Raw genomic sequence first — 27307 nt, 5'->3', positions numbered from 1 at the left:
GCCTTTTATGATTAGCTCTCTTTGTCTTTAACTTTTGGCATTTTAATTATGATGTGTCTTGGTGTGGCCCTTTTTGGGTCCAACTGGTTTGGGACTCTCTGTGCTTCCTAGACTTGGATGTCTATTTCCTTCACCAAATTAAGGAAGTTTTCCTTTGTTATTTTTTCAAATAAGTTTTCAATTTCTTGCTCTTTTTCTTTTCCTTCTGGCACCCCTATGATTTGAATGTTGAGGTTGTCCCAGAGGCTCCTTAGCTTATTCTTGCTTTTTTGGATTCTTTTTCTTCTTGCTGTTCTGATTAAACATTTTTTTTCTCCTTATGTTCCAAATCATTGATTTGATTCTTGGCTTCTTACACTCCACTATTGGTTCCCTATACATTTTTCTTTATTTCACGTAGTGTAAACTTCATTTCTGCCTGGGTCTTTTTTGTGCTGTTGAAGTACCCAATGAGTTCCTTGAGCACGCTAATAACTAGTGTTTTTGAATTCTGCATCTGATAGATTGCTTATCTCCATTTTGTTTAGTCTTTTTCTGAAATGTTGATCTGCTCTTTCATTTGGGCCATGTTTCTTTATCTCCTAAGTTTGGCAGCCTCTCTGTGTTTCTTTCTGTGTATTAGGTAGAGCCGCTTTGACTCCCTGTCTTAGTAGTGTGACCTATTGTAGAAAAGTGCACCTGTAAGTTGGATGGGGCACAACCTTAGGTAATCACCAGGGTGGGTTAACCCATGTGTACCAGGTAGATGGAGTTTCTGATGTGGTGTCACTGCTCTGTAGCTCTGTGTGGAGGAGGGCTGAGAAAGGGGACAATGCCACTGTCTGGCCTCAGGAAGCTGTCCCCTGGCACTGGCCCTGATGCTAGACACTTCAATTTCTCCCTATATGCCACTGGTACCCTTCCAGCTGCTGCCCCAGTGCTGGAGCCCAGATGGAGTGAATCTGAGTAACTCTTAAGTTTGTTGCAGGACATTTAAGAGAGACTCTTGTGAATCCCATCATTTCAACCCCACTTGTTTTTACAGCCAGAAGTTATGAGGACTTATCTTCATGGCACTGGGTTGGGTGGTCTGATATGGGGATGGATCCCTCACTCCCAAGGAACCCCTCTCAATTTTTATCCATTCACATTCTGAGTCTCTTCATCTCCATGCCTCTCGGCATGTCTCCCCACCTCCTCCTGTCCTGCCCATCTGCATGAGTGTGAATTCTTTAATTTCCTGATTGTCAGACTCCCAGACAGCTTGATTTTCTGACGATCTGAGTGATAGTTGTTTTGTAGTTTAGTTGCCATTTTTGCTGTAGTTATGCGAGAAGGTGAGCTGTGTTTGCCTATACTTCCATCTTGACTGTAAGTCTCTAATTATGTATGATTTTGATGCCTTTTTCTCTTCTGTATGTGTAGCATTCTGTTGTTTGTAGATGAGAATGCTATTCTATTTCTAGTCTATTGTCACTTCCTGCATTATTGTCAATGGTTTATGAAAATCATTTGTATTTGGGGTGTGCTATTCTAATATTTTTTTTCTCCTTCATTCACAATTGAGTGTCATTATTTCAATTTTCTTCCTGGTGACACCTAAGCACATCTTAAAGGCTTTCATATTTAGCATTCTAAAAGGAATTCGAAAATTCTAAGCTGTTTTTGTGTGAGTCTTCATTTCATGTCAACCTTCAAAGTAGATATCATTCCCTACACCCTTTTTGTATGTGATGCTTATGGTTTTCAGTTTATTCGGAAAAGAAATTTTTTTAGGCACTTGTAGGTAACACACTTTTTAAAATATTTTCCTATGCAAAGCTTATAAATAAGGTTTTGGTATCCTTTTTCTGAATTTTTCTCATTGTTTTCTTTTTTTTTCCTGACTTTTGTTGAGATTCTTTATTTTGAACTTTTCATGGTAGCAGAGTTGTTAAGAGGTCCAGACCCAGACTTCAGAGTCTGGTGTGAATGGTGTACCACTGGCTAGCCATGTGACTTTGGGTAAAGTAACTTAACTCCTCTGGGCCTCATTGTAAAAAGAAGAAAGTTGGTCCTGCCTTTAGAATTGTTGTGAGAATTAAATTAGTTAATACATGGAGCATGCACAGAACGGCGTCTGGCGCTGCATATGTACATTTCAGTCATCATTACGGATGTCATAGATAGGCACGCTCACACTCTGCATCTTCCAACTTTTCGTAAAGGTCAGTAAGTATCTGAAACTATTTCCACCTTTTCTACTAAACAAAGTATGCACATTCAAACAACAGTAAGATAACCAATTCTATACATTATTAATACATTAGTACAAATGAAAAGTGACAATGATTGATAAGGGAGAAGATAGAATGAAACACACACACACAGCTAGTGGAATGTGAATGTAAAGCAGTGTGTGTAAAAAAATACCCTAAAAATTTTATACTCTTTGGATCAATAATTCCATATCTAGGAATCTACTCTAAAGAAATAATGCAATATTAGGGTATTAATTGCCAAGACGTTCGCAGCATTGTGTGTAATAACAAAGAATTAAAAACTGCCTAATATGTATCATAGGGCCTATGTTGTAAGACTCCTGGGGCTGACAGATATTTGTTGAGAGAAATTTAAAATTTCATTAAAATGACATTTGTTTAGTCAATTGCTATGTAATTTATGCTTATCTTAAGATATAAAATTACATGATGCAGCTATATTTTTTAATTCTTAGGAAAAAGAGAGGAAATATAATTGTTAATAATGTTTAACAGTGTTAATAACAATTGTTAACAATGTTTGGCTTTTATTTGTAGAATTATAGGTTATTTTTCTTCTGCTTTTAAAAAAAGACTATTTTGTGTTTCCACATATGCTCAAAAAGAGGGCCCCATGTTTATAGTTTGATTGGAGGAAGAAGAAATTTGCCAGGTGGTGGTGGAAGTTTTGAAATGCAGAGAAGGGTGAGCAGTGAGATTGACAGCAGTCTCAGGTTGGGGCCGACCAGTCAGGTGGCCCAGCTGCCATCGACAACAGGATGGTCTGAGTAGGCCACTTAAATTTTGCAGAAAGTAGAAAATACTTTTAAAAGCATGATTTGCTATATAAAATTAAGGTTAACTACTAAATTATTATGATTGAATACCCAAAATATTGTTTATGGTAGTAAAAATGATGGTGTTATTTCATGATTTTCTATAATAATTAAAATGAACAAAGTGAAAAAAAAGATTCCCATGCTCTCTTGGTGAGTAATGAATGCCAGAGGCTTTGTGATAGACTGCCTGCTTGTCCAACAGGCATCTGTGTGTAGGACAAAGACCTTCATCTAACAGTTTCCTTAAATAGGTGATCACTCAGATCAGAGAAGCCAAAGAGCTAACTGTAATGTCCAGTGTGTGACGGGGTATCGTAGCTACCACTTGCATCTGCCACTGTTCTCAACATTTAAAAGGGGAAAATCACCAGCAACAACTTCTAATGAAGGAAACTATCAATAACAGTGAATTCCAATAAGCAAACATTTCTTCTTTAGAGAGTTTGGAGAACTTTTTATAAATCCAGTTGTTTCTCAAGCATGTTTTTCAGCATAATGATAATTTTCTAAAGGGTAAAAAGGGAGTTTGAGAGCTTGTGTGCTTGTGAGTTTATCAGAAAGCTGGCAGAGTGAAACTTTTATCACCTCTGCTGCCTCCAATCAGTGTAGGATCCTATCTGTCACTTCCATATGGGGCAGGGTTTTCCACCTGCAGCACTTGTAAATGATGTCCCAGTAAGGGATTTGGAAAAAGATCATGCTCCTTTGGGGTTGTTCACCGTGACAGTGGCCAAAGGATTCTTTCCAGTTACCCACCTAGATGGAATTCATGGCAAGTTGGAAGTCTGGATGCTGACGTGGTAAAGTAGAACATACTGAATTTCTATGCGTCTATGTGATTTCAGCTTTGATCTTCACTTTTAATTATGTAATTAATCACATCTATGTCTATCTGAGCCTGTTGTTCTGGGGGTGGATTCTTTCCTGTTGTTTTAGTCCTAAATACTTTACCCAGTTTAAAAGGAGTCCACAGTGTGAAACTTCAGCCTAGAAAAGTCAACATTCACTCTTCCGGGAAAAAAAAAGCACATTGAATAACTGAGTTCCTATTTTATGACATTTCAGGAGTTTGACCAGGATGATGACTGTGGTCATTCCATACTGGTTACTGAAGGAGGAGGTCCAGGTGGCAATGGACCATACTGGCAACCCCGCACAGAAGGTACCTCAGCATCTGTCCTTGAAGTGTTTACAAAGATAATGTGGAAGATAATGTGGATTGGTTGTATTTCTCCCATATTTCAGATGTACTCAGTGCAGAACTTCAAAAACACAGAAAAGTACAAAGAGACTAGAAAAAGTTTCATAATTCTGTCCTTTGGTAAATGGCATCCCTCTGGTGTCCCTCCTCTCTACTCTACCCCACTTCATCTCCACCAGCCATTTTATGCCCCTTTCCTTCTTGTTCAGTAGTATCTCTCCCTGCCCAACCCTCTCTCCACACCCCATTTATTTCCTCACAGACTCTTCCATCAGCAAGAAGGATCTGCCTGTCCCTCTCAGAACCAGGCATTTGTCCACCAGCTGTTGTTCCAGAGCTTCCCTCTGGGGGAAGGCAAGATGCAGACTGAACACGGCACTAAAGTTCCAAGTCTAAGTCTTTTATCCTATGGGGCCATAAGTCTGGAACTTTCTAGAACATCGACTCATTCCAAATATGTTGTCCTGTCATGTCTTTAAGTGTGCTTACATTTAACAGACCACATGGCATTGGCAAATTTTCACTTCAGAAAATGCTATACTCACCATAGCATTACATCGGTCTATCATGTTCACCTATAAACTTCTTAATTAAATGTTTGTTCATACTGTGCAATTTCTCTCTGGCAATTTTCTGACTTCCATTTCTAACACGCCAAGGAAGCTGCCCCCTTGGATATCTTTTTTCCCTCTCAGGCCTGTGAGTCAAGCAGCCGTTTCCTCTGGCCCCTTGTGCGATGCTGCCCTCTGCTGGGCATCCATTTCCATCTCACTTGGAATCTCGATCCTGGCTGAGAGGGCCTAAAATAATTTAGTAACATTTGAAATTATTAACGCCATGAACCCTGAAAGACCTAATTGAAATAAACAAATCCTGGTCCCTTTCCAAACAGTCCTTGTGGTTGGCCTTTGACTTTCAAAGATTTAAAGCCAAGTTCTCAGATACCCCGTTTTGTCCCAAGCACCTTCCAAGAGGTTAAATTTGCTTACTCTGCTCAGTTTGGAAGATGACTTACCATTTGAAGTGCTAGGAATTTTTTTTAAATCAATTTGTAACATTTTAGATTTTCATATAGGAGTCATAACACTTGTGCAGCATCTCCACTAAGCTTTTGTGGTTTGAAACTCCAAAACTTTGGGTTATTACAAGAAACATTTGTTTTCAAATTTCTTTCTCATAGTTGATAAAGTCTTCTGTTGAGCTAGTTATTCTTTTCAGTTGCAAGGTCTAAAATAAAAATGTTTTGGGCATTATTGTGCACTGCATTCATCTTAGATATCAATCCATCTTTTTAAATCCCATTACACGTTGCTTCTAACATCCTCCAAGTGTTTAATGTTTAAAGTGCTGCACACCTTGTGAAGACCTTCTGCATATGCCATAGGACTGTTTATTCTGTTGTAGACATACACACTTATCGTTTAGCTTATATCTGTTTGTCCATTGTAGTATTTTATTAAAGGGATCATCACTAAAATATGTACACATCTCCATGTCTGGATCACTCCCATAGACTTGAACAACTATAGAGTTCCTGCACGTGCGTTTGCTTCTTACAGATGGTAATGTGTAAATTACAATTTTCAGACTCCAAAACAACCCCTCATCTTTTTCCTTAGTATGAAAATCTTTTATTCCTCAATCAGCTCTTTTCTCAGAACATAACAGTTACAAACCTTGTAGATGGGAAATTATATGTGTAAAATTGCTCTTTTCATGAGTGATTAAGAACCTAGTTCCTGAAATTATGGGACTTAAATTTTTTTATACTACATTGTATATCTATCAAGATTCTTAGTTGCAAATAATAGAATCTGCTTTAGCTGGGTTAAAAGAAAGTTTTGAAAAGATATTAGAACATTGAAAAGCCAAAGGAGAGGAACAGGCTATAGGCTGGATTTTCAGAAAGAATTCTCATAACTGCATCTTGAAAGTGGCTGCTACTGACCCCGATCACACTGCCTCTACCCCAGTGTGGGGACTGCTTCCACTTCAGCCTAGACTCTCTGTGCTGCCCACCTCAGCAGAAAGGAAGCCTGTACAGTATCTTTCTCCATGTAAATTGTGCGAACCTGTTTCTCAAGGGATTCTCCTGAAGTACAGCAGCAAAGGGGGCTGGGAAATGTAGTTTCTGAAAATCCTTTGTTGAGATTTATGATTTCAGAAATTATCAAAACATGGAGAAATTATCAAAATATGTTGAACCTTGATACCCATCATTTTAAGAACAAGCAGAAAACACAGGAAAGTGAGACTTTTCAGGAGAAAACAATTTTCCTTTAATGAATGAATGGAGCCTGGCCAACTTTTGTTTTCATTTTAATAATGGCCTTTACATTACAAATAACAGTCATTTTTAGGCTTTATGAATGTCATTTTTACCACTTTTGTGAAGATATTGTTTCTGCTTATGTTTAAACGTCTTTTAGTTTTTCCACTGTAACAGTTTCTGGTGGGGTTACGTTGTACCTTCTCCAGTGGGAAGAGGCACTTTGGCACACATGTTTTATTTTTACATAGGACAATGCATCATCTTTCCTGGCCCCCTGGGTTTGTCCCGAGTCTCCCACTGCCATTCACAATGTTCAAGAGACAAAGCAGAACACATTTGCATGTTCGCACCTGATTTCAGAGTCGGCATGTTCCATAATTTCTTTTCTCACACAGGGCCAACAACTTAAGGGGCCCATTAGCTTTTAACAATTTCATAAAAAGTAGGTATTTCTTATACCTGCTTATTGTATCTTTGTCCTTTGGTGTGAAAAAGAAATCAATGAATTAACAGACTTTTGAACACATTAAATTTGCTTTAAAATCTTCTGGTTTTATTAGTCCTCAATAATTGTAAAAATAGTCATTCTTAAGAACATGTTCTTGTGAATGCACTGCATAGTTCTCTAAGTTCCATAGTGAAGTACTAGCTGCACCCTGCCTCTGAAATCCTTTTCGCTGACAATTATTAGGAGTGGATGCTGTATGTTTTTCTTACTCTTAGCATACTAGCTAGGTTTTTGTGCTCCAGGATGATTACAAAAATGTTATGAAAGACATCCATCTTCCTTTCTAGTACAAGAGTGGCCCTGACCATGCCCCACGACCTCAGAGGTGTCAGCTTCTTCTTTTCTAAAATGAAGGGCTCACAGTACCTTTTTTAGTTCTATTTGTTTCACATGGCATTGTAAGCAAGCATCGATTCTATAGATTGGAACTTTCTATTTTAAGGGTTATTCTCGAATCATTCCATGGAATCAGACAGGAGATCATCCAAATTACAAATATGAGCAAATTTCCATGGAAATACGTAAATTATCCCATTTAATTCTCATGGCAGTCCTCCGTCCAAAGTAGGTGTTGTCAGTTACACTTTGCAGAAGGGAGCCTTGTTTTTTCTACTCTATGGACAGCATTGCTCACAGTGAAACTTTATTTTACATCTGGAAAGTTTTGTTATACTTTTTTTTTTTGCTTTTCAAGCAAGCATTTATTTATGACCTATCATATGCTGAACAGAAAAGATACAAACGTGGCTAAACCTTCTGGTTAATTCCATTCTGTAATCATTAAGAATATGTAGATTAGCCAAATAACCACAAATAATGTCTTCCTTTGGTTGCCATTGGAATTCATTGCTTTCTTCTTTTTTCTACTGTTGTCATGTGTTTCTGTAGGTGTAGAGAATGTTGTTACGTTTCCAAGAGATGGACATTGCCCCTGGAAAATGAGCCAAGAAGATATAAAAGAAAACAAGTAAGGAATATTCTTTGAAGTGTTAGATTGCAATTTAAGTAAGAAATGATACTTGTGTGGTGACCTACATTTTTAGCAAGCCAACTAAAAGGAAGAAAGAAATTGACTTCCAGCCAAGATGTAGGCATAGGTAGACACACTGTGACTCCTCACACAACCAAAAGAAGGACAACAACAATTTAAAAACAAGAAACAACTAGAATTGACAGAAAATCGAACTGTATGGAAGTCTGACAACCAAGGAGTTAAAGAAGAAACATCCATCCAGACAGGCAGGAGGGACAGAGACGAGCGGTTGGGAGGAAAGGACTCACATCAAAGTGGTGGTGGAGAACTGAAGCAGGCAAGTCAGCGGCTGGCGGACATGGCGAGGCGGCAGATTGTGGAGTGGACGGTCCCACATGCACTTGCTTATAAACCGGAGGAACACCTGGGGAGCAAGACAGACCTCACAACCCACAGCTCCAGCTCAGGGAAATAAAGCCTCAAACCACCGATTGGAAACACCTGTGGGGGTTGAGGTGCCAGCCGGAGAAACTTCCAGTCTCATAGGAGAGTTTGTGTACATTCTAGGACCCTATGGGGACCCTATGGGGGGTCCTAGAATGTACACAGGCCCACCCACAGGGAAATCAGCACCAGAAGGGCCCACTTTGCTTGTGGGTAGTGGGGGAAGTGACTGAAATATGGCAGAGAGTGGAGCAGGCACCATTATTCCGTCTTGGACCCCTGCCCCACAGACAGCATCATAACACAGTGCTATATGGGTTGCCCCACCCTGGTGAACACCTAAGGCTCTGCCCCTTACATGTAGCAGACATGCTGAGACCAAAAAAAAAAAAAGGGCCCAAATGAAAGAACAGATCAAAGCTCCAGAAAAAATACAACTAAGCGATGAAGAGATAGCCAAACTATCAGATGCACAGTTCAAAACTGGTAATCAGGATATTCACAGGATTGGTTGAATTTGGTCACAAATTAGATTTTTTTAAAAAAAATGAAGGCTGTGCTGAGTGAAATAAAGGAAAATGTACAGGGAATCAATAGTGATGGGAAGGAAACTGGGACTCAAATCAATGGAGTGGACCAGAAGGAAGAAAGAGACATTCAACCAGAAAAGAATGAAGAAACAAGAATTCAAAAAAATGAGGGGAAACTTAGGAACCTCCAGGACATCTTGAAATGTTCCAATATCTGAATTATAGGGGTGCCAGAATGAGAAGAGGAAGAACAACAAATTGAAAACTATTTGAACAAATAATGAAGGAGAACTTCCCCAATCTAGCAAAGGAAATAGACTTCCAGGAAGTCCAGGAAGCTCAGAGAGTCCCAAAGAATTTGGACCCAAGAAGGAACACACCAAGGCACATCATAATTACATTACCCAAGATTAAAGCTAAGGAGAGAATCTTAGAAGCATCAAGAGAAAAGGAGACAGTTACCTACAAAGGAGTTCCCAGAAGATCGTCAGCTGATTTCTCAAAGAGACCTTACAGGTAAGAAGGGGCTAGAAAGAAGTATTCCAAGTCATGAAAGGCAAGGACTTCCATCCAAGATTACTCTATCCAGCAAAGCTTTCATTTAGAATGGAAGGACAGAAAAAGTGCTTCCCAGGTGAGGTCAAGTTAAAGGAATTCATCATCACCGAGCCCTAATTATATGAAATGTTAAAGGGATTTATCTAAGCAATAGAAGATCAAAAACTATGAACGGTAAAATGACAACAAACTCATAACTATCAGCAACTGAAACTAAAAAACAAAAACGAAAACTAAGCAAACAACTAGAACAGGAACAGAAACACAGAAATGGAGATCACATGGAGGGTTAACAACAGGAGAGTGGGAGGGGGAGAGAGGGGGGAAAGGTACAGAGAATAAGTAGCATCGATGGTAGATAGAAAATAGACGGGGGGTTAAGAATAGTATAGGAAATGTAGAAGCCAAAGAACTTATATGTATGACTCATGGACATGAACTGAAGCAGCGGGGGGGCGGGGGGGGGGGGGTGTGCAGGGCAGAGGGGAATAAAGAAGGGAAATGGGACAACTGCAATAGCATAATCAATAAAATATATTAAAAAATCCAAACAACCAACTTTGGGGAAAAATAAATAAATAAATAAATATTCATTTAGCATATTGAAAAAAAGAAGAAAAAAATCACCGGAAAGCAGAGATCATAATAAACATTATGTGGCAGGGCCCAGATGAATGTCTGTGGGCCTTATGGTTTCTATTGCAATGATTCATCTCTACAGTTGCATCCTGACCTCAGTCGTGGACTGAAAACAAAAGGGTGTGTGGCTGTGAGCGATCGAACTGCAGAAACAGGCAGGAGGCAGAATGTGCTTTCTCTGCAGCAGAGCTTAAAATGTGGTCCTGTGGTCCTTCTGTTACTAGTCCATGATGAAATCAGTATAAACTTGAAAATTTACACATTTAAAGTTGTATAGCATTTGACAAATTAATGTTATGTTTATGGATCTGGTAATGAAAAAATTGGGATTTATTTTGGTTTTGATTTTTGTTTCATTTTTATGGTAATTCACCTTTATTACATTTTACAAAAGTATTAGGCCACAATGGAGTGGAAAATTTAAAAACTGGTCCTTCTCCAAAGATAGTTTGAGAAGCACTGGGCTGGTTAACACCCCTGGAGATGTAGAAGGGTGCCCTTGGCCACTCTGCTCAACAAAGGGACTGGGACACCTGAGATGTGGGATGCAGGGCCAGACGGTGCAGGGAGCCAGTCGGAGGGTGGAGCGGTCTTGTCCTTTCAGGATTGCAGCCTCCTCCTCTGCAGCACCACTTAGAAATAGTCCTCCCAACTTTCCAGTGGTGTCAGGCTGGACTGAGAGCCGGAGATCCATAAGACATGGGGACCTGTTTTAAATCAAGCCGTTTCCTTCCCCTGTTAGTCAGGTCACTTCAGTGCATCGAGACTGGGCACGAGCACATTCTGTTCCTCTTCCCAGTGAAAGTGAATCAGTGGACTTGAGGACAAAGGAGCCAACTACACAGCCTTCACTCCTGAGGAAAGAGGAAAGCGCCAGGGAGCACTGCGATGAGAACTTGGGCTCCTTGTTGCTAAGAGCTCACTCAGAACCCAGCATCTCCAAGTCTATAGTCAGGGAAGAGGTTCCTCACTTTCGGGAAGGCCAGCAAAGAAAATCTGAAGGTGAGTCCATTTAGTATCTTGCTGTGTACAATGTGTACTTTTTTGCCCAAATTTCTGAGGGAAAAATAAGGATGCACAGCATACCTGGGTATAATGATTACATGCCATGGGTTAACAATGGGTATAATAATCCCGTGTGTAATGTGCACAAAAATGTGGGTGGGCATTACATATGACAAAATATGGTAATTACACAGTGATTCTTTAATTCTTCATTTAACAAATGTTTGTTTATCTTTGTTTAAATCCTCACCCAAGGATATGTTGATTGAACTTTAGAGAGTGGGAGAGAGACAGAGAAAGAGAGAGACAAAGAGGGAGAGATACAGACAGGGAAACATCCACCACATGCCTCCCACATGCACCCCGACTAGAGATCAAACCAGCAACCTTTTGGTGTACGGGACAACACTTCAACCAACTGAGCCACCTGGCCAGGGCTATTTATCTGTTTCTTGAGTGTTTGAAAAACTTTATTGTGAACTCATATTTGTTGATGTTTACCTGTGGGAATCTCGGTGACCTCACTGAGGTCGCTTTCCTGCAGGATTTGAGTTTGCCACTCTTTCCAGCCGAAGACTTAATGACCACTTAGCAGCACAGGTGTCAGCATTTCCCCTGAGGGCAATGCTGCCTTTGATATTTGCTTTCTATTGTCCTGAACCGGCAGGCCAACCACCCAGGACAAACATGTGATCCCAAAAGTTACATTTATTGGCTTATTGCAATGAGGGAGATCACACAGCATAGGAACTGAGGCGTGTCACCAAGCAAAGGAAAAAAATAAAATTGTGGGTTTAGGGGGATGGGTAGAGCTTAAGTGAAATTTAAATAAAGCAGTATTTTATTATAATTTAAGTTTTTATTGTGGTAAAATGTATCTAACTTAAAAGTCACTACTTTAACTGTTCTGCATGTACAGGTTGGCAGCACTGAGCACACGCACTCTGCTGTGCGGCTGTCACCACCGCCCGTCCCCAGAACATTTGCACCTCGCAGAGCTGGTGCTCTCTCCTGACTGAACCCTGACTCCCATTCTCTTCTCCCCGTGTCCCTGGCAGCTGGTCAACTTTTTGTCTCTATGAGCTTGTTTATTCTAGGTGCTTCATATAAGTGGAATCAGACAATATGTGTCCTTTTGTGTCTGGCTTATTTCAGTTACCATAGCATTGAAGGAGTGTTTGGATAGGCTGTGTGTGAGGGTGTTACCATCAGGTCTGAACTGTGACACAGACCCAGAATCTTCCTCCTCAAAATCAGCAAAGGTAGCTTCAACTCTCAGCAGCCTGTCTTCAGCTTCCTATCTTGCCCCCGTTCCTCAGAAGTACGATAGACAGCACTACTCAACACCTTCCATTCCCAGAACAAATGTGTAAATATTTGCACATACTGTTGTTTTTCTGCTGGAACACTATGTCATTCTTACATGTCACCTGAGCTACCACTTCCTCTGCAAAGTCTTTCTGAACTCCTGAAGACTGGATAAGTCACCATTCCTTTCGACTCCTGTGGGATCCTGCAACATAACTCTCATCATGCTGAATTGTCAGTATTTGTTTATATATCTGCCTTTACCACATTACAAACACAAAAATCATTGTACCCTCAAGCACCTAGCACCAGATCTGGTGCAAGACTACTAAAAACTGTATATTGAAGTAAAAATAACAATCATTTATTAAGTGTCTACTATTGCAAGGCACAAATATCCACTGATAGAGGGAGCATATGGAAGACTTGTTTACAAATGAGGAAACTGAGCCCTAAGAAGGCTAAGTGTGTGTACCTGGGTCACAGAGCTAGTGAATTATAGAGGGTGGGTTCAAACCTGGACCACCTGTCTCTGAAGCCAGTGTGCTTAAGCACCATGCCATCTATTTTCATAGTTCACACCTTCCGAGTCCCTCTCTAGTTATGAGTGAAGAAAAGGATAAATATGATTAGTGTTGTAGTAGAGATGGTTGTAGAAGTGTCCAACTTACAGCCTATGGGCCAAGTGCGGCCCAGGATGGCTGTGAATGTGGCCCAACACAAAATTGTAAATGTACTTAAAACATCATGAAATCTTTTTTTGTGATTACATGTCACAATGTATTTAATGTGTGGCCCAAGACAACTCTTCTTCCAGTGAGGTGCAGAGACACCAAAAGGTTGGACACCCCCGGGAGAAAAGCAGGAGCAGTTGATGCAGGGACAAACTGCCAGGAGTGTGGATGGAAGGATTGAATCGGATGTGACAGGAACACCCTCTTCTCCTAGCCAAACCACAGAGGATCCTGAAGATGGAGCAAAAGCAACTATGCACACCCAGACGAGAACACACATGGTTCGGTCAATGTTCTGTAAGGGAAGCTGCTCTATAGGAGCTGCATTCCTATCTGAAAACGTCAGTTGGGGTTTCCCAGGCCAATATTTGTCCCCCACCCTTTAAAAATGTGTTTAAATGCAACTTTTAAAAATTTAGACAATCAATATATATTGATTAAGAAAAATTCAGGCCCTGACAGGTGTGGCTCAGTGAGTTGGCTGTTGTCCCACACATGGAAAGGTTGCCGGTCCAATTCCCAGTTAGGGGATGTGCCTGGGTCATGGGCCATGTCCTCAGTTGGGCCATGCAAGAGGCAGCTGATTGATGTTTCTCTCACACATTGATACTTTGTTCCCTCTCTTTTTTCCTCCTTTCCCTGTCCCTAAAAAAAGTAAGTGAATAAAATCTTTTTAAAATTTCAGAAAAAGCAGATGAGCAAATATAAAAAATTAAAAATTAGAAGTACAAATAGTATTCCAAAACCACTTCTAGAATGTACTTCCATTTGTCTAAATAACATGTTTATAATGAATGATATTGCTTGATTGTTCAATTTAGACCTTATCTATTAGAATTTAACACTTTCACATTAGTCTGCTCACGCATGGGCAGTACCCCATCTTCTTGATATTTGTGTTTAAAAGAAATCAATATTCACTGTGTTTATTATTATGACTAGGTAAAATGTTTACAGCTGAGCTTAGTTGTGTGCTATGATTCCATTTCCTCTCTTCTGAGATGTTGTATTTATTATAGCATTAATAAATGCCTCATTTCATTTTTAGCTTCCTTTCTGTGAATCCCTTCCTAATTCGTCCCATCCTGTTTGGTGGACCTGTGAAGTGCAGCTGCACGTGGGTAGCCTGTGGGTAGTTTTGCCTCTGGAGACATTGCTGCTCCTGGAACCCTCTGCCCTCTTGCAGCCACGTCTGGGATTCCCTCACCATCGTACTGAAACTTCCCTTGGCCTCCCTGCTGCATTGGGCCCTGTGCACTGGATACTCAGCTTTCTCTTGCTTGATTTACTCCCTCATTTTAGTGGGTGCATTTTCCAGTAGCTTCCCAAGAACAGCGCATTAATGATAGTTTTTCATTGTTTCATTATTTCCTCTGAGCTCTTTACTTCCTTTCAGTTTGTTTTATTCTCTGTGTTTTCACATTAGAGGCTTTTCCTCACATATCAGTTGATCCTTGGCTATCTACATGCTTGCATTTAAGAGGGCAGCACTAAAAAATGCGGAGCACTCAAGGGCTTGCTGAGTGGGCAGAGATCCCGACTGCTGGGTGAGGGATTCCCGGGTGTCAGTGTGCACAGTGAGGCTTTTCTCTCAGTGAGTTTCCCTGGGGACAAATTATCCAGGCTCCCGTCTGCAGGTTGTAAGGCTGGGGCTTCACATGTCGGTGTGCATGTTTCCATTGAATCCTCTTATCTTCACTGTAGCACCCCATTTCTGCTCTCCCCCTCAGCTGCACCTACCTCCTTAGCACCTTTGTTTCAGACTCTCCAGAGGGTAAACTTCCAGCCCCCAGCCAGGGACAGAGAAGGGTGCTCCTCTCTAGTGGGGCAGCTCTGGAACCTACTTCTTCTGCGGATTTACAGTCAATTCTTGTTTCAGCCTCATCTGTACCCTCACCTTCAGAGTACCTGGTGTCTGCAGTTCCTGCTCCTTGTCCTCACTTCTTGTTCAGTTCCCCGCTCTGCAGGCAGTGAGCAGACTAGAGGACGCTGGCAACTCACCGACTATTACCCACCTGTGTGGTTTTCACTGGCCAAAGTGTGTTGGTGTTGCTCATCTGCTGCTTTATCCTCTGGGTTTCTGTTGTTCTTACTCACACCTTGTAAAATCCCTTTATGCCATTTTAGTGAGGTTTGTAAAGAGAGTGGAGAAAGGTTTGTACATTCACTCTTTTAACTGGAATTCTATATACATTTTTAAAGGCTTTCAAATTACCTACCAGAAAGATCTTATATCTGCATCTCACCAGAAATGTTTGAGTGCCTTTCTACCACATGTCATTCCTTTTTCAATACCAGGTGGATACTATATACCCAAGTATTTATAATAAAATCTGAAAATAAAAACTCAGGAAGTATCCATATGCACCCAACTATAAGTTATTTTCACTTGTACTTCTGGCATTAACTTGTATCTTTTCAACAGAAAATCTCAGTCTCTAGAATATCATCTCTGTGAGGGTAAGGATTTTCTCTTTGTTGTTTACAACTAAATTGTCATCTTCTGGAACAGTGCTGGCCACTCAGTGTGCACTCAGTATTTGCTGAGTAAGTGCATCCAGGGTTGGGGGACGTGCCTTGGCCTGCTGCGGCTAAAGGGAAGGCCTCTGCCCCTCCAGTTGCGACCCTCATCTCAGGTGACCATCTTTTACCTGAGAATGGCTTTTTTACCTGTGTTACATCTTAGAGAGGTGTTTGTATATAAAATTTCAAAATAGCAGCTGTGGTTAAATGGACCCACAGACATATTTTGTTCAGCCTTTAAAGTATTCAAAAAAGGGGTGGCGGGGGGAGATTTCACATAAAGTTTCCAGCTTTCTGTCTTCTCTTGACAATAAGGAGATCTAGCGTGGTGGACTACCCGTGTGCAATAGTTCAGTCAGAACTTGGTAATGGATCTGCCTTGAGTTGGGCACATGATTTCAGTTTGCCACTGTGCCCACCTGTCCCTCTTGTTCCATTTGTGTGACCTGCTTTGACTCTGGACACATTGGCACTTTCTGTTTCAGCTTCAAGCTGTGGCGGTGCATGAGGTTTAGGGGACCATTCTTATTTTTGATAAAAAGACAAAAACTAGGTTTTACACTACCTAGTAAGTCAATTTCCCCTTTCCACGTAACTCCCCTTCAGAATTTATGATGTATTCCAAGTTTGAGTTCAAATGGTGGTTGGGAGACAATTGTACCTGAATATTTTCACATTTCTACAGAGTCCCAACTTTCTGAGCAAAAAGCACTAGGAAACTAGGTTAAAAGATGATTCAATGATAAGCATGTCTTAGAAATTAGAGATAGTGTCTTGCTCCAGAGAGATTCAGAGGCTTATTTCCTCAGGAGCTGTTTGCTTACATTTTAGGGTAATAAAATCCAGAGACACATTTGTCCTTTCTTATGGAAACATTTGCTTACACTTCATAGCAAAGATTTCTCTTTCTTGGGAGGAAAACGTGAGTCAAAGTGCCAAACACTTTATATAAGCTCTGAGTCTCATAATTCCTGTGGTGCAGTTATGAGGCTTGGAGCTGTGATGTCCGGGTGAACATCTGGCTCCCTCGCCCTGTTGAAACTGGGGTGTCGGGACCTGGTGTCATAACGCTGTGTGAGTAATATGTGCTCTGTTCTCTGTTCCGGAGATCTCATGTTTCCTACCAGAATGTAAATATAAATATATATCAACACATGTATACACACAAATGTTATCTATATAGAACACACATATTACCTCCATGCATGTAATAAACAATATCATATATAAAATGACAACCCCCTTTAGTGGAAGTAGCCTAAGGTTTTGTGTAATCGTACCAGACCCACCTCCACGTGGATTACACCTGGAATAACTCCTAATTTTGACTTTTTCGTACCTCAGCACCAAGATTACTCTATCGCCAAACTCTGGTATAAGGCAGACTGGGTTCACTCAACTATAAGAATATCTAACTTTTATTATTTTTTCTTGTTATAGAGTTTTCTACCTCTGATGTGAAGTGCAGTGGCCAAAGAATTGAGGTAAGTTTAGTTTTAGTGTTACTGTCTTAAGGATTACCACCAAAGAACTTTTGTTGTTAGAGATACTCTGTCAAAGAACTTGGAACCAAAATCCTCAGCACTTATTTCTTGGAAATACAACAACTCACATATAGTTTATAGAGTAGCAAGTCATTTCTGGGAAAACTGTACCTTGCTACGTGTATATTCCTTTTCTGGGATGTTCCCTCTTCTCTGTATAATGAGGTGAGTAGTTTCTTTAGATGTCCTTAAACTTGTCTTATAACATATTAGAAATTAGGTCGTTTTTTTTCCAGTGACAGAAGGGTTTTTCTAGTTGTCTGATTTATGAGTAAACATTTGGAAAGATCCTTGCAATTCTGTCAACTGTCTACCTCTTCTGTGTCCTTTCAGAAAAATGAGCCTTTGAGAAAATGCATAGGTACTGCTTTTGGTTGTAAAAGGGGTTTATTGGCCTAAAACAAACAAACAAACAAACAAACAAACAAAAAAGACTGCTCATGGGAGATGTTTAAGCACTGGGAGAGTCTGTCTTTACTTCCCATTATTTTTAAGAAATGGGAGAAAATCATCTAGGCAATAAAACTGGGGAATTACATTGCATCTCATCTGATTCTAAAGTTTAAGTTTCTGGTGTCAGCTTCCTTTACTTTTCCTTTCTTCTTACACACAGTTGGCAACAGAAGGAAAAAGAAACATATAGCTCTCAATTACCACTCAAGATCTAGCCCATGAATATTCTGATATAACTGGGTATTAAATTTGAATATGCAGGAAAGGGTCTCAATGAAAAGAAGCATAAAGTTAGAGTTTAAAGCTAAATGACCTGAAAGCTGATTATACACTGAGTTATATTGACCTCTAGTGGTGAATAATACTAAAAACTAGCTTAGTTTGAAACTAATTGGAGGGCAAAGGAAATTAGAAACCATCATGGTTGCAAACTTTCAAGTGTATACTATAGCACATTTAAAAGCTAGCCTCAATAAAATAGTTTGGTAAAACAATGAGGAGTAGTTGTGTTCTGGATACAAATTATGAGTTAGTCTGTAACTCCTCATTAAAGTACATGAAAACAACAATTTTAAGCTGTCCTAAGTGGGAATTTAAAAAATCTTAGATTGCGACGTCTGGCAAGATGGAGGCATAGGTGGATGCACTGTACCTCCACGCACAACGAAAATTGGAACAACAATTTAGAGGCAGAACAACACCTAGAACTGACAGAGAATTTATCTGAATGGAAGTCGGACAGCCAAGAAGTTGAAATAGACCCGTTCATCCAGACCGGTAGGAGGGGCAGAGACGAGCACATGGGCGCAGGTCGTGGCACGAGGAGAACAGGGAGAATTGGGCGCATAAGGCAACCAAGAGCGCGTAAGGCATTGGGGTGTGAAAGGTCGCAGCGGGTGGACCCTGAGTACACAAGTGGCAGCTGGCAAACCCAGTGAGGCGGTGATTGTGGACCAGAGCAGAGCGCACAACCCAGGATCCCAGGGAAGGGACTGAGGTCCCAGGAGAATGGAGCTACCGCCATTGTTCCCTCCCATCCCCGCCCCCACATACAACGTCACAATCTAGCGACTGGGGTGCCCAGCTCTGGTGAACACCTAAGGCTCTACCTCTCACTGTAACAGGAGTGACCAGACCCCCCCCCCCAAAAAAAAAGAGAGAGAGAGACATGTCTCAAACAGAAAAACAGATCAATGCCCCAGGACTCATCCTTTTGAGTGACCAAGAATTAGCCAATCTATCAGATGCACAGTTCAAAACACTGGTGATCAGGAAGCTCACAGAATTGGTTGATTTGGGGCTCAAATTAGATGAAAAAATGCAGGTTACCATAAAAGAGATGAAGGAAGATGCATGGAGAACCAATAGTGATGGGAAGGAAACTGGGACTCAAATCAATGGAGTGGACCAGAAGGAAGAAAAAAACAACCAAACAGGAAAGAATGAAGAAATAAGAATTCAAATAAACGAGGAGAAGCTTAGGAACTTCCAGGACATCTTTAAACGTTCCAACATCCGAATTATAGGGGTACCAGAAGGGGAAGAGGAAAAGCAACAGATTGAACACGTATTTGAACAAATAATAAAGGAGAACTTCCTCATTCTGGCAAAGGAAATAGACTTCCAGGAAATCCAGGAAGCTCAGAGAGTCCCAAAGAAGTTGGACTCAAGAAAAAACACACCAAGGCACATCATAATTACATTAGCCAAGGTAAAAAATGAAGGAGAGAATCCTAGAAGCAGCAAGAGATAAGGGGACAGTAACCTACAAAGGAGTTCCCATCAGACTGTCAGCTGATTTCTCAAGAGACCTTACAGGCAAGAAGGGGCTGGAAAGAAATATTCCAAATCATGAAAGCCAAGGACCTACATCCAAAATTACTCTATCCAGCAAAGCTTTCATTTAGAATGGAAGGGCAGATAAAGTACTTCTCAGATAAGGTCATGTTAAAGGAGTTCATCATCACCAAGCCCTTATTTTATGAAATGTTAAAGGAACTTATCTAAGAAAAGAAGATAAAGAAAAAACATGTATAGTAAAAGGACAGCAAACTCGCAATTATTAACAATCACACCTACAGAAAAACCAAAAGAAACTAAGCCAACAACTAGAACAGGAACAGAACCACAGAAATGGCAATGGAGGGTTAGCAACAGGGGAGTGGGAGGAGGAGAGAGGGGGAAATGGTACAGAGAATAAGTAGCATAGATTGTAGGTTGAAAATAGGGGGAAGGTAAGAATAGTATGGGAAATGTAGAAGGTAAAGAACTTATAAGTATGACACATGGACATGACTAAAGGAGGGGATATGGGTGGGAGAGGGTGTACAGGGTGGAGGGGATTGAAGGGGGGGAAATGGGACAACTGTAATAGCATAATCAATAAAATATATTTTAAAAAATCCTAGATCAAGTTCTGGCCAAGATGGAGGCATAGGTAGAAACCCTTCACTTCCTCTCACAACCAAAAGGAGGATAACAACTAATCTAAAATCAATAAACAACCAAAAGTGCCAGAAAATCAAGTTGCATGGAACTCTGACAACCAAGGAATTAAAGAAAAAAATCAACCAGAACAACCAGACTGCTAAGGCAGCAGACCATGCGGGCCTACTCAGAAAAACCTCCTCAACACAGCAGACCGTGGAGACAGGGCTGGCTGCTGAGGGGCTGACTTAAGGGGGAAACTGAGACTCAGAGCTGACTGTGGACTACGGCTGGGGTTGCCTCTGTAGGAGAAACTCCCAGTGTCACACTAGAGTTTGTTGAAAAGTGCGCTAGAGATGAGCTGGTGAGCCACACAGTTCCCTCTGTGGCCCCTCCCCCACAGGCAGCGCTGCAGCGCAGCAAGGAGGGTCACCCTGCCTGGGTAAATACCTAAGGCCCCGACCCTTACAACCTATCAGCTGCACCAAGACAAAGAAATATGGCCCAAATGAAAGAACAGAGCAAAGCCTCAGAAAGCTCAGAGAACTAAGCAAGGAGGAGATCGCCAACCTATGTGATGGAGAATTTAAAGCCCTGGTCATCAAAATGCTCACAGATCTGACTGAGCTTCATCGAAAAATGAAAGAACAAATGAAAGATACCCAAAATGAAATAATGCAAAATATTCAGGGAACCAACAGTGACAGGTAGGAAACCAGGACTCAAAACAATGATTTGGAACAAAAGGAAAAAATAAACATCCTTCTGGAACAAAAGGAAGAAACAAGAATTCAGAAAAGTGAAGAGAGTCTTACAAATCTCTGGGACCACCTGAAACATTCCAATATCCAAATTATAGGGGAGCCAGGAGAAGAACAACAGCAAGAAATTGAAAACTTATTTGAACAAATAATGAAGGAAAACTCCCCCAATCTGGCAAAGAAAATAGACTTCTAGGAAGTCAGCAAGCCCAGAGAGTCCCAAAAAAGTTGAACCCAAAGAGGAACACACCAAGGCACATCATCATCGAGTTACCCAAGATTAAAGATAAAGAGAAAATCCTAAAAGAAGCAAGGGGAAAGGAGAGAGTTACCTACAAAGGGGTGCCCATTAGGCTATCAGTTGATTTCTCAGAAGAAATCTTGCAGGCAAAAAGGGGCTAGAAAGAAGTATTTGAAGTCATGAAAGGCAAGGACCTACATCTAAGATTACTCTATCCAGCAAAGCTATCATTTAGAATGGAAGGGCAGATAAAGTGCTTCCCAGATAAAGTAAAGGAGTTCATCATCACCAAGCCATCATTATATGAAACGTTAAAGGGACTTAACTAAGAAAAAGAAGATAAAAAATATGAACAGTAAAATGACAACAAACTCACAACTATCAACAAATGAACCTAAAAGAAAAGAAAACAACAAAAACAAAAACTAAGGAAACAATCAGAACAGGAACAGAATCAGAGAAATGGATATCACATGGAGAGATTTCAGTGGGGGAAGGGAGGAGTGAGGGGAAAATGTACAGGGAAGAAGAAGCATAATTAGTAGGCATAAAATAGATGGGGAGAGATAAAAATGATATAGGAAACAGAGGACTCAAAGAACTTATATGCACAACCCATGGTCATGAACTAAGACAGGGGGAATGCTAGAAGGTTGGGGGCGGGCAGGGTGGAGAGGTGATAAAATAGAAAAAATTGGGAAAACTGTAATAACATAAACAATAAAAAATACTTAAAAATAAAAATAAATAAAAATTCTTAGATCAGCCCTGGCTGGGTAGCTGGGTTATAGTGTCTTCCAAGATTGTGGGATTGAGGCTCAGTCAAGGCACACACAAGAAGCAACCAATGAATGAATAAATAAATGGAACAACAAATTGATCTCTCTCTCTCTCTCTCTCTCAATCTCTCTCTCTGTCTGTCTTTCATTCAAATCAATAAATAAGGAAAAATATTTTAAGGAAATCTATCTTAGAATAGATTCTCTGGAAAATAAAAAGAGAAGAGAAAGAAAATGTCTCATCTTATATTTTTAATGTTTACATATGAGGTCTTCTTTTAAATATGTAAGCATGAATCTCTATGGTAATTTTGGTTCCTAGAAGTATTATTTTACCTTGTTTTAAAAAAAAAACACTAGGAATGATCTTTTAGCTTTTAAAATTGTGATCTTCCGGATAGCTTTGTACTTCCTAAGCACAGGGCCTTCCTAAAGAAAATCTTAGATTCTCTTCAGATTACTTTAAACCAGTAAACATGATATGTGTTTCTGTATTCATTAGCTTTTTCTCTCTTTCCTTTTAGTTTCCTCTACCACCATCGTCACTCTTGCCCATGAGACCTGGTCTTTTCACTATCCCCCCAAATCACAAGGATCAAAAAGAGAGAGGAAGAAATATTCAAAGTCTTGTATCTAAGCGCTCAGAGCCTGTTAGTCAATCTGATGAGTTTAGACCATCAAACAAGCAACCAGAAGCATCATTGAAGTTGTTTGTATATCAGACTCTCAGGTCCTCTGACAGCTCTGTCTGGTCCAGAAACATGTGCTCTTTCCGGAAGACTAACCATCACAGACAGCACCTGGAGATGGAGGAGAATAGAGCATCTAAGGAAACGGAAGGCTGTGACAAAATGCAAATCTCTCACTTTGAAAAAAGGCAGTCTTGGGTGTCCTCTGAGAATTTGAAGGAAGGAAGTTTTCCTGCAGATAGAGAAGTGGATATTGACCAGCGTGGTAGTGAAATGAGAAAGTCAGAAGAAGAAAATTTTCAATATCTTTCATCAGGAAAGGTAGAAGGTTCTGTAGCCGGAAACTATGAACAAAATTCAGACGTTGGGCGTACCATACCAATCACGTTCCAAGAAGCTCAGCATTCAGAAATAACTTTAAACATGGATAAAGAGACTAGAAATGATAATGATGATTCAAAAAGTGCTTCAGTGCATAAAGGTGAAGTAATTGAGCCAAATCAGATTTTAGAAGAGTTTACTCTACTTAAAAGTTTGTCCAATATAATTCCTGATGATCCCATTGAAAAGCTCCCAGGTCATAACAACATGGAGACAACCATAAAAATATCAGCAGCAGAGGCAACCAAACCAGAAATGAATGGGATAGTGCCTCTTATTCACATCACTTTCCCTGGAGATGAGACTCCCAAGCAACCAACAACAGCCAAACCAAGCCTCCAAAAGAGAAAGGGCACCCTTCACAACAACAGTAACTTCAACATACTTGCACACCAAGAAAATGACAGGCAAGGGATGAAAATCCTTAGAAATAAGTCAGATTCAAAAACCAAGAGCAGTAACAGGACACTGCAGAATTTCATGATTTCCATTGAAGGTTCCATTAAGCCTACCATGCATAAGACCAGCATAAAAACTCAAGTTTTCCCTTCTTTGGGGCTTGTTGACCCCAGACCTCAGCAATTGCCCAAGTTCCAAAGGAGAATGCCACAGACAGAAAAGAAGCAAGCAACTTACCAGACTCTGAAACCTAAAAAGCAACCATTTCCCTGCATCTGTAAAAATCCAGGAATAAAAAAGTCTGCAGTTCCTCTCCTTGTTCAGCCAACAGAACCAAGACTAAATTACCTAGATCTTAACTATAGTGATATGTTTAAAGAAATCAATTCAACTGCTAATGGACCTGGAATCTATGAAATGTTTGGGACCCCTGTTTATTGTCACATGAGAGAGGCTGAACGGCATGGAAGCAACTGTTACCGAGAGATATGCTCAGCTCCATCAGGCAGATGTACCACCAGCAAATGTCGATCTTCACACAATGAGAGGAACAGCAATAGCAGAACAAGACTTTCTCAGAAGAGACCACATGTTAAGCCCCCCAAGGCTTTACTTGGAATTAAACACAAGCACAAAAGTTTAATTTCCAAAGAAAAATGTTGCAAGACTGTAGGTAGCAACCTACAAGACATTGAAAATGGTGGTGGTATTTCAGAACCAGAGTGTCAGATGAAGTCTTCAAGGAAAGACTTTCTGTCTTCCAAAGATGAAGTTCAGCCCGTGAACTTTGCTCAGACTCATGAGCAGTCCATTAAACAGAACCAATTCCTTCCTCTCTCAGATTTGTCCATTGTTGAGGAAGCCTCTATGGAAGAGTCTGCAGATGAAGACATTTCTAATAACCAAATACTTGCCACAAGCCTCAGAGATCTGCATGAACTGGAAGAGCTACATCACCAGACCCCATTTTTCCTTTCAGAAAGCAGCAGGCCAGTGCCCAGTGAGAAGAGTTTCAACAAGCATGTACTGCAAGAAAGGCAGAATACAGCATCTCTTAGTAAAATAAATGCCAATAAAATTTTAATGAATGATGTAGAGTTTGATAGTTTGATAGATAAGTCTAAAACACTTGTGAATTTTTCTTTCCAAGAGAAACAAACCAACCAACAGTGGGCACATTCTTTGGAGCCTGATAGTTTAGCTGATAAGTCAGTTACACATCAAACATTTGAAAAAACTTTAAGTGATGCAACTTCAGTTTCCCAAGATCTTCTAGACTCTATAAAGAACGAAGAATTGACAGATGAACTGTTAGGTTGTCTGGCTGCAGAACTATTAGCTCTTGATGAAAAAGATAACTCTTGCCAGATAATGGCAAATGAAACAGATCCTGAAAACCTAAATCTTATCTTCAGTAAGAGAGGAAATACCACACGAGAACTGGGTGGAGAGACAACAAATGCCAAAATACAGGTTGGTATAATTAGAATCAATGGTTTAATTAGGGTGGGAAAAACCCCAGAGACAATCTGGTTCAAACTCCTTGTTTTCAAATGAGGAATTAGAAATCCTAAACAATTAAACAGTTTTATCCGGGTCTCATTGTTTGGTTACAAGTTTGGAATCCAGGACCCCTGACTCTCAAGCTAAAATGTTTACATTATGCTGCTTCTGGAATTTAGCTAGGCTGACACTGCAGTGGAAAGATTTGGGGTATGCTAATGTAGCAAAACTACTTATTTAAATAGGTGAATATTTTATACAGTGATGAAGTTTTCAATCAACAACTATCAGCAGTGATGACCTGACTGACCAGTGTGGCTCATTTGGTTGGGCATTGTTCTGCAAAGCAAGGGGTTGCAGGTTCAAGCACATGCCTGGGTTGCAGGCCAGGTCCTCGGTTGGGGGCATGTGAGAGGCAACAGATCAATGTTTTTCTCCCTCTCTTTCTCCCTCCCTTACCCTCTCTCTAAAAATAAATAAATAAAATCTTTTAAAAAAGAGAAAAATAACAGCACTGAGATAACTGTGAGTAAAACATTGCTATAGGTGGGGTGTGAGTAGAAAGAAGTGGCTCACCATCTAGTTTACCACAAAAAATATTGGCGGTGGCTACTGTGTTTCCGGCCCTGGGCTAAGAACTGGAGACATTACGGGACACAAGACTTAGCCATTGCTCTCAAGGAAGCATAAGCAATAATCTTGAAAAAATGTAAATCTGTTTGGCATGGGAGTGAGGAGAAGAGAATCAACAGACAGTTTGTTGGGTTTTGTTAGTTGTAGTTCTCACTGAAGTACATGAGCCCCTATTCTCAAATTTTACAGATGGAAATGGCTTAGCTGAAATATTACTTATTGAGTGTTAACTCAGGTTATATCACCCTACATCTGGATCAGGAATAATTATTTTAAATGGCTGCTCAGAAGAATACCCTAGGTAAATAATTATACCATGACTAGGTTTACTGAGAGCTTACCACATGTGAGTGAGGTGCATCATACTGTCTCCTTTCTATGCTTCATAACAGCTCTATGAGGCAGATACTAAAGGTACTAGCAAGTTCCCATGTTGCAGATGAAGAAATTGAACTTTAGAAGATCATCCAGTTAGTGAGTGGTGGGCCAGGCATTCTGATTCCATCCTCACAGCTTTAATCACTTAATCATGGTGGAGATATTCCTCATCCTACGAGGCCAACTCTACCTTCACAGTGATCTTGGTCTCTACTGGGAGGGAGAGAGTCAGGGAGGCCTTCAGGCTGGGGTGGGACATGGGGGTATGTGTGTGCCCGTGTGTCTAACGAGGTCTACCACTCTGCCTTTTCAAACTGAAGAAAAGCTGATAAGCTAGTAAATATAATTGCTCGTAACCCCATTTTACAACTGTGGAGTCAAAAACTGACCTTTTGTGACCTTTTCTTTTTCAAGCAGTCCTTAAGTTTCAGTTTGGATAGAGAAATGTGAGAGGATGGGGGCGGGATCCCAGATGGCCCTTGGGAGGCACAGATGTCCATTTGCCAGGAAGGCGACCCTATATTACATCTTGTTCCCCAAGTGCCTTCGCTACACCCCTGCAGCACCATGATTATTCATTATTAAAACCCAGCGCAGGAGATCGGAACAAAGCATTTCTCGTCCTGATCAACCAGAGGGAAAACATGGCCTAAATTCTACACAGAGATACTTGTTTTCTCCTTTCTAGGGAAGTGTCTCTCACAGTTTACTATGAATGGAAATCTCTTGGGGATCATGTTAAAATGTAGACATGATTCAGTACCTCTGGGGCCTGAGGTTCTGCATGTCTAACAAGCTGTTCCCAGGTAATGTTCATACAACTGGTCTACAGATTCTCCTTTGAGTATCAAAGGTCTACAAGGCCACAGATCTTTAGTCTGTTGCACCTGGTCTTGACCACTAGGCTTGCTTGTTATGGCTGTGTGTGTGCATGACAGAAAGTCTTTTATCTATGTGTATTTGTGTGTAAATGTATGTATGTGTATATGAGTGTGTACACATATGCTTAGGTAATTATGTGTGTGTTTGAGTGTGTATGTGTTGTGGAAATAAATGAACAAAGGCTCCTTATTCAGAGCTCACTATAGCAAAGGAGTCAGCCACCATCACTTGCATTTGGCAGCAACTCAAGGGCAGGCAGAGGAATGGGAAAGTTTTTTAATGGAAAAAAGGGAAAGCTTCAGGGATTCCTGATCAGAGGCTGTTGGCATGGGGAAGCTGTAGGCAGGCTACCTAGAAGGGACATCCTCTGTGATGGTGAGGGTTGCACATTTGGCTTTCTCTAGTTAGTTGATCTTAAGTTAGTCAAAAGGAAGGCTGACTCTACTTTCCACTTCTCTACCCCAAAGACTCAGAGTCTAATGGT

At 40.6% G+C, this 27307-nt stretch overlaps 1 protein-coding gene across 1 annotated transcript in view; it reads left to right on the top strand.

Annotated features, from left to right (window-relative positions):
* The window catches only part of MAP3K19 (mitogen-activated protein kinase kinase kinase 19), a 78616-nt gene that overhangs the window by 42222 nt on the left and 9087 nt on the right, over nt 1-27307 (top strand). The window contains exons 7-11 of the mRNA XM_028508668.2: nt 4124-4220; nt 7928-8006; nt 10926-11185; nt 17194-17237; nt 22483-24900. Of these exons, the coding sequence (XP_028364469.1) occupies nt 4124-4220; nt 7928-8006; nt 10926-11185; nt 17194-17237; nt 22483-24900 (2898 nt within the window). The remainder of the gene's footprint in view (nt 1-4123; nt 4221-7927; nt 8007-10925; nt 11186-17193; nt 17238-22482; nt 24901-27307) is intronic.

The sequence above is a fragment of the Phyllostomus discolor genome, chromosome 4 (genome assembly GCF_004126475.2).
Source record: "Phyllostomus discolor isolate MPI-MPIP mPhyDis1 chromosome 4, mPhyDis1.pri.v3, whole genome shotgun sequence".
Taxonomy (NCBI): Eukaryota; Metazoa; Chordata; class Mammalia; order Chiroptera; family Phyllostomidae; genus Phyllostomus; species Phyllostomus discolor.
Note: the sequence above shows the minus strand (reverse complement) of the source record. Positions and strands in the feature narration are given on the sequence as shown.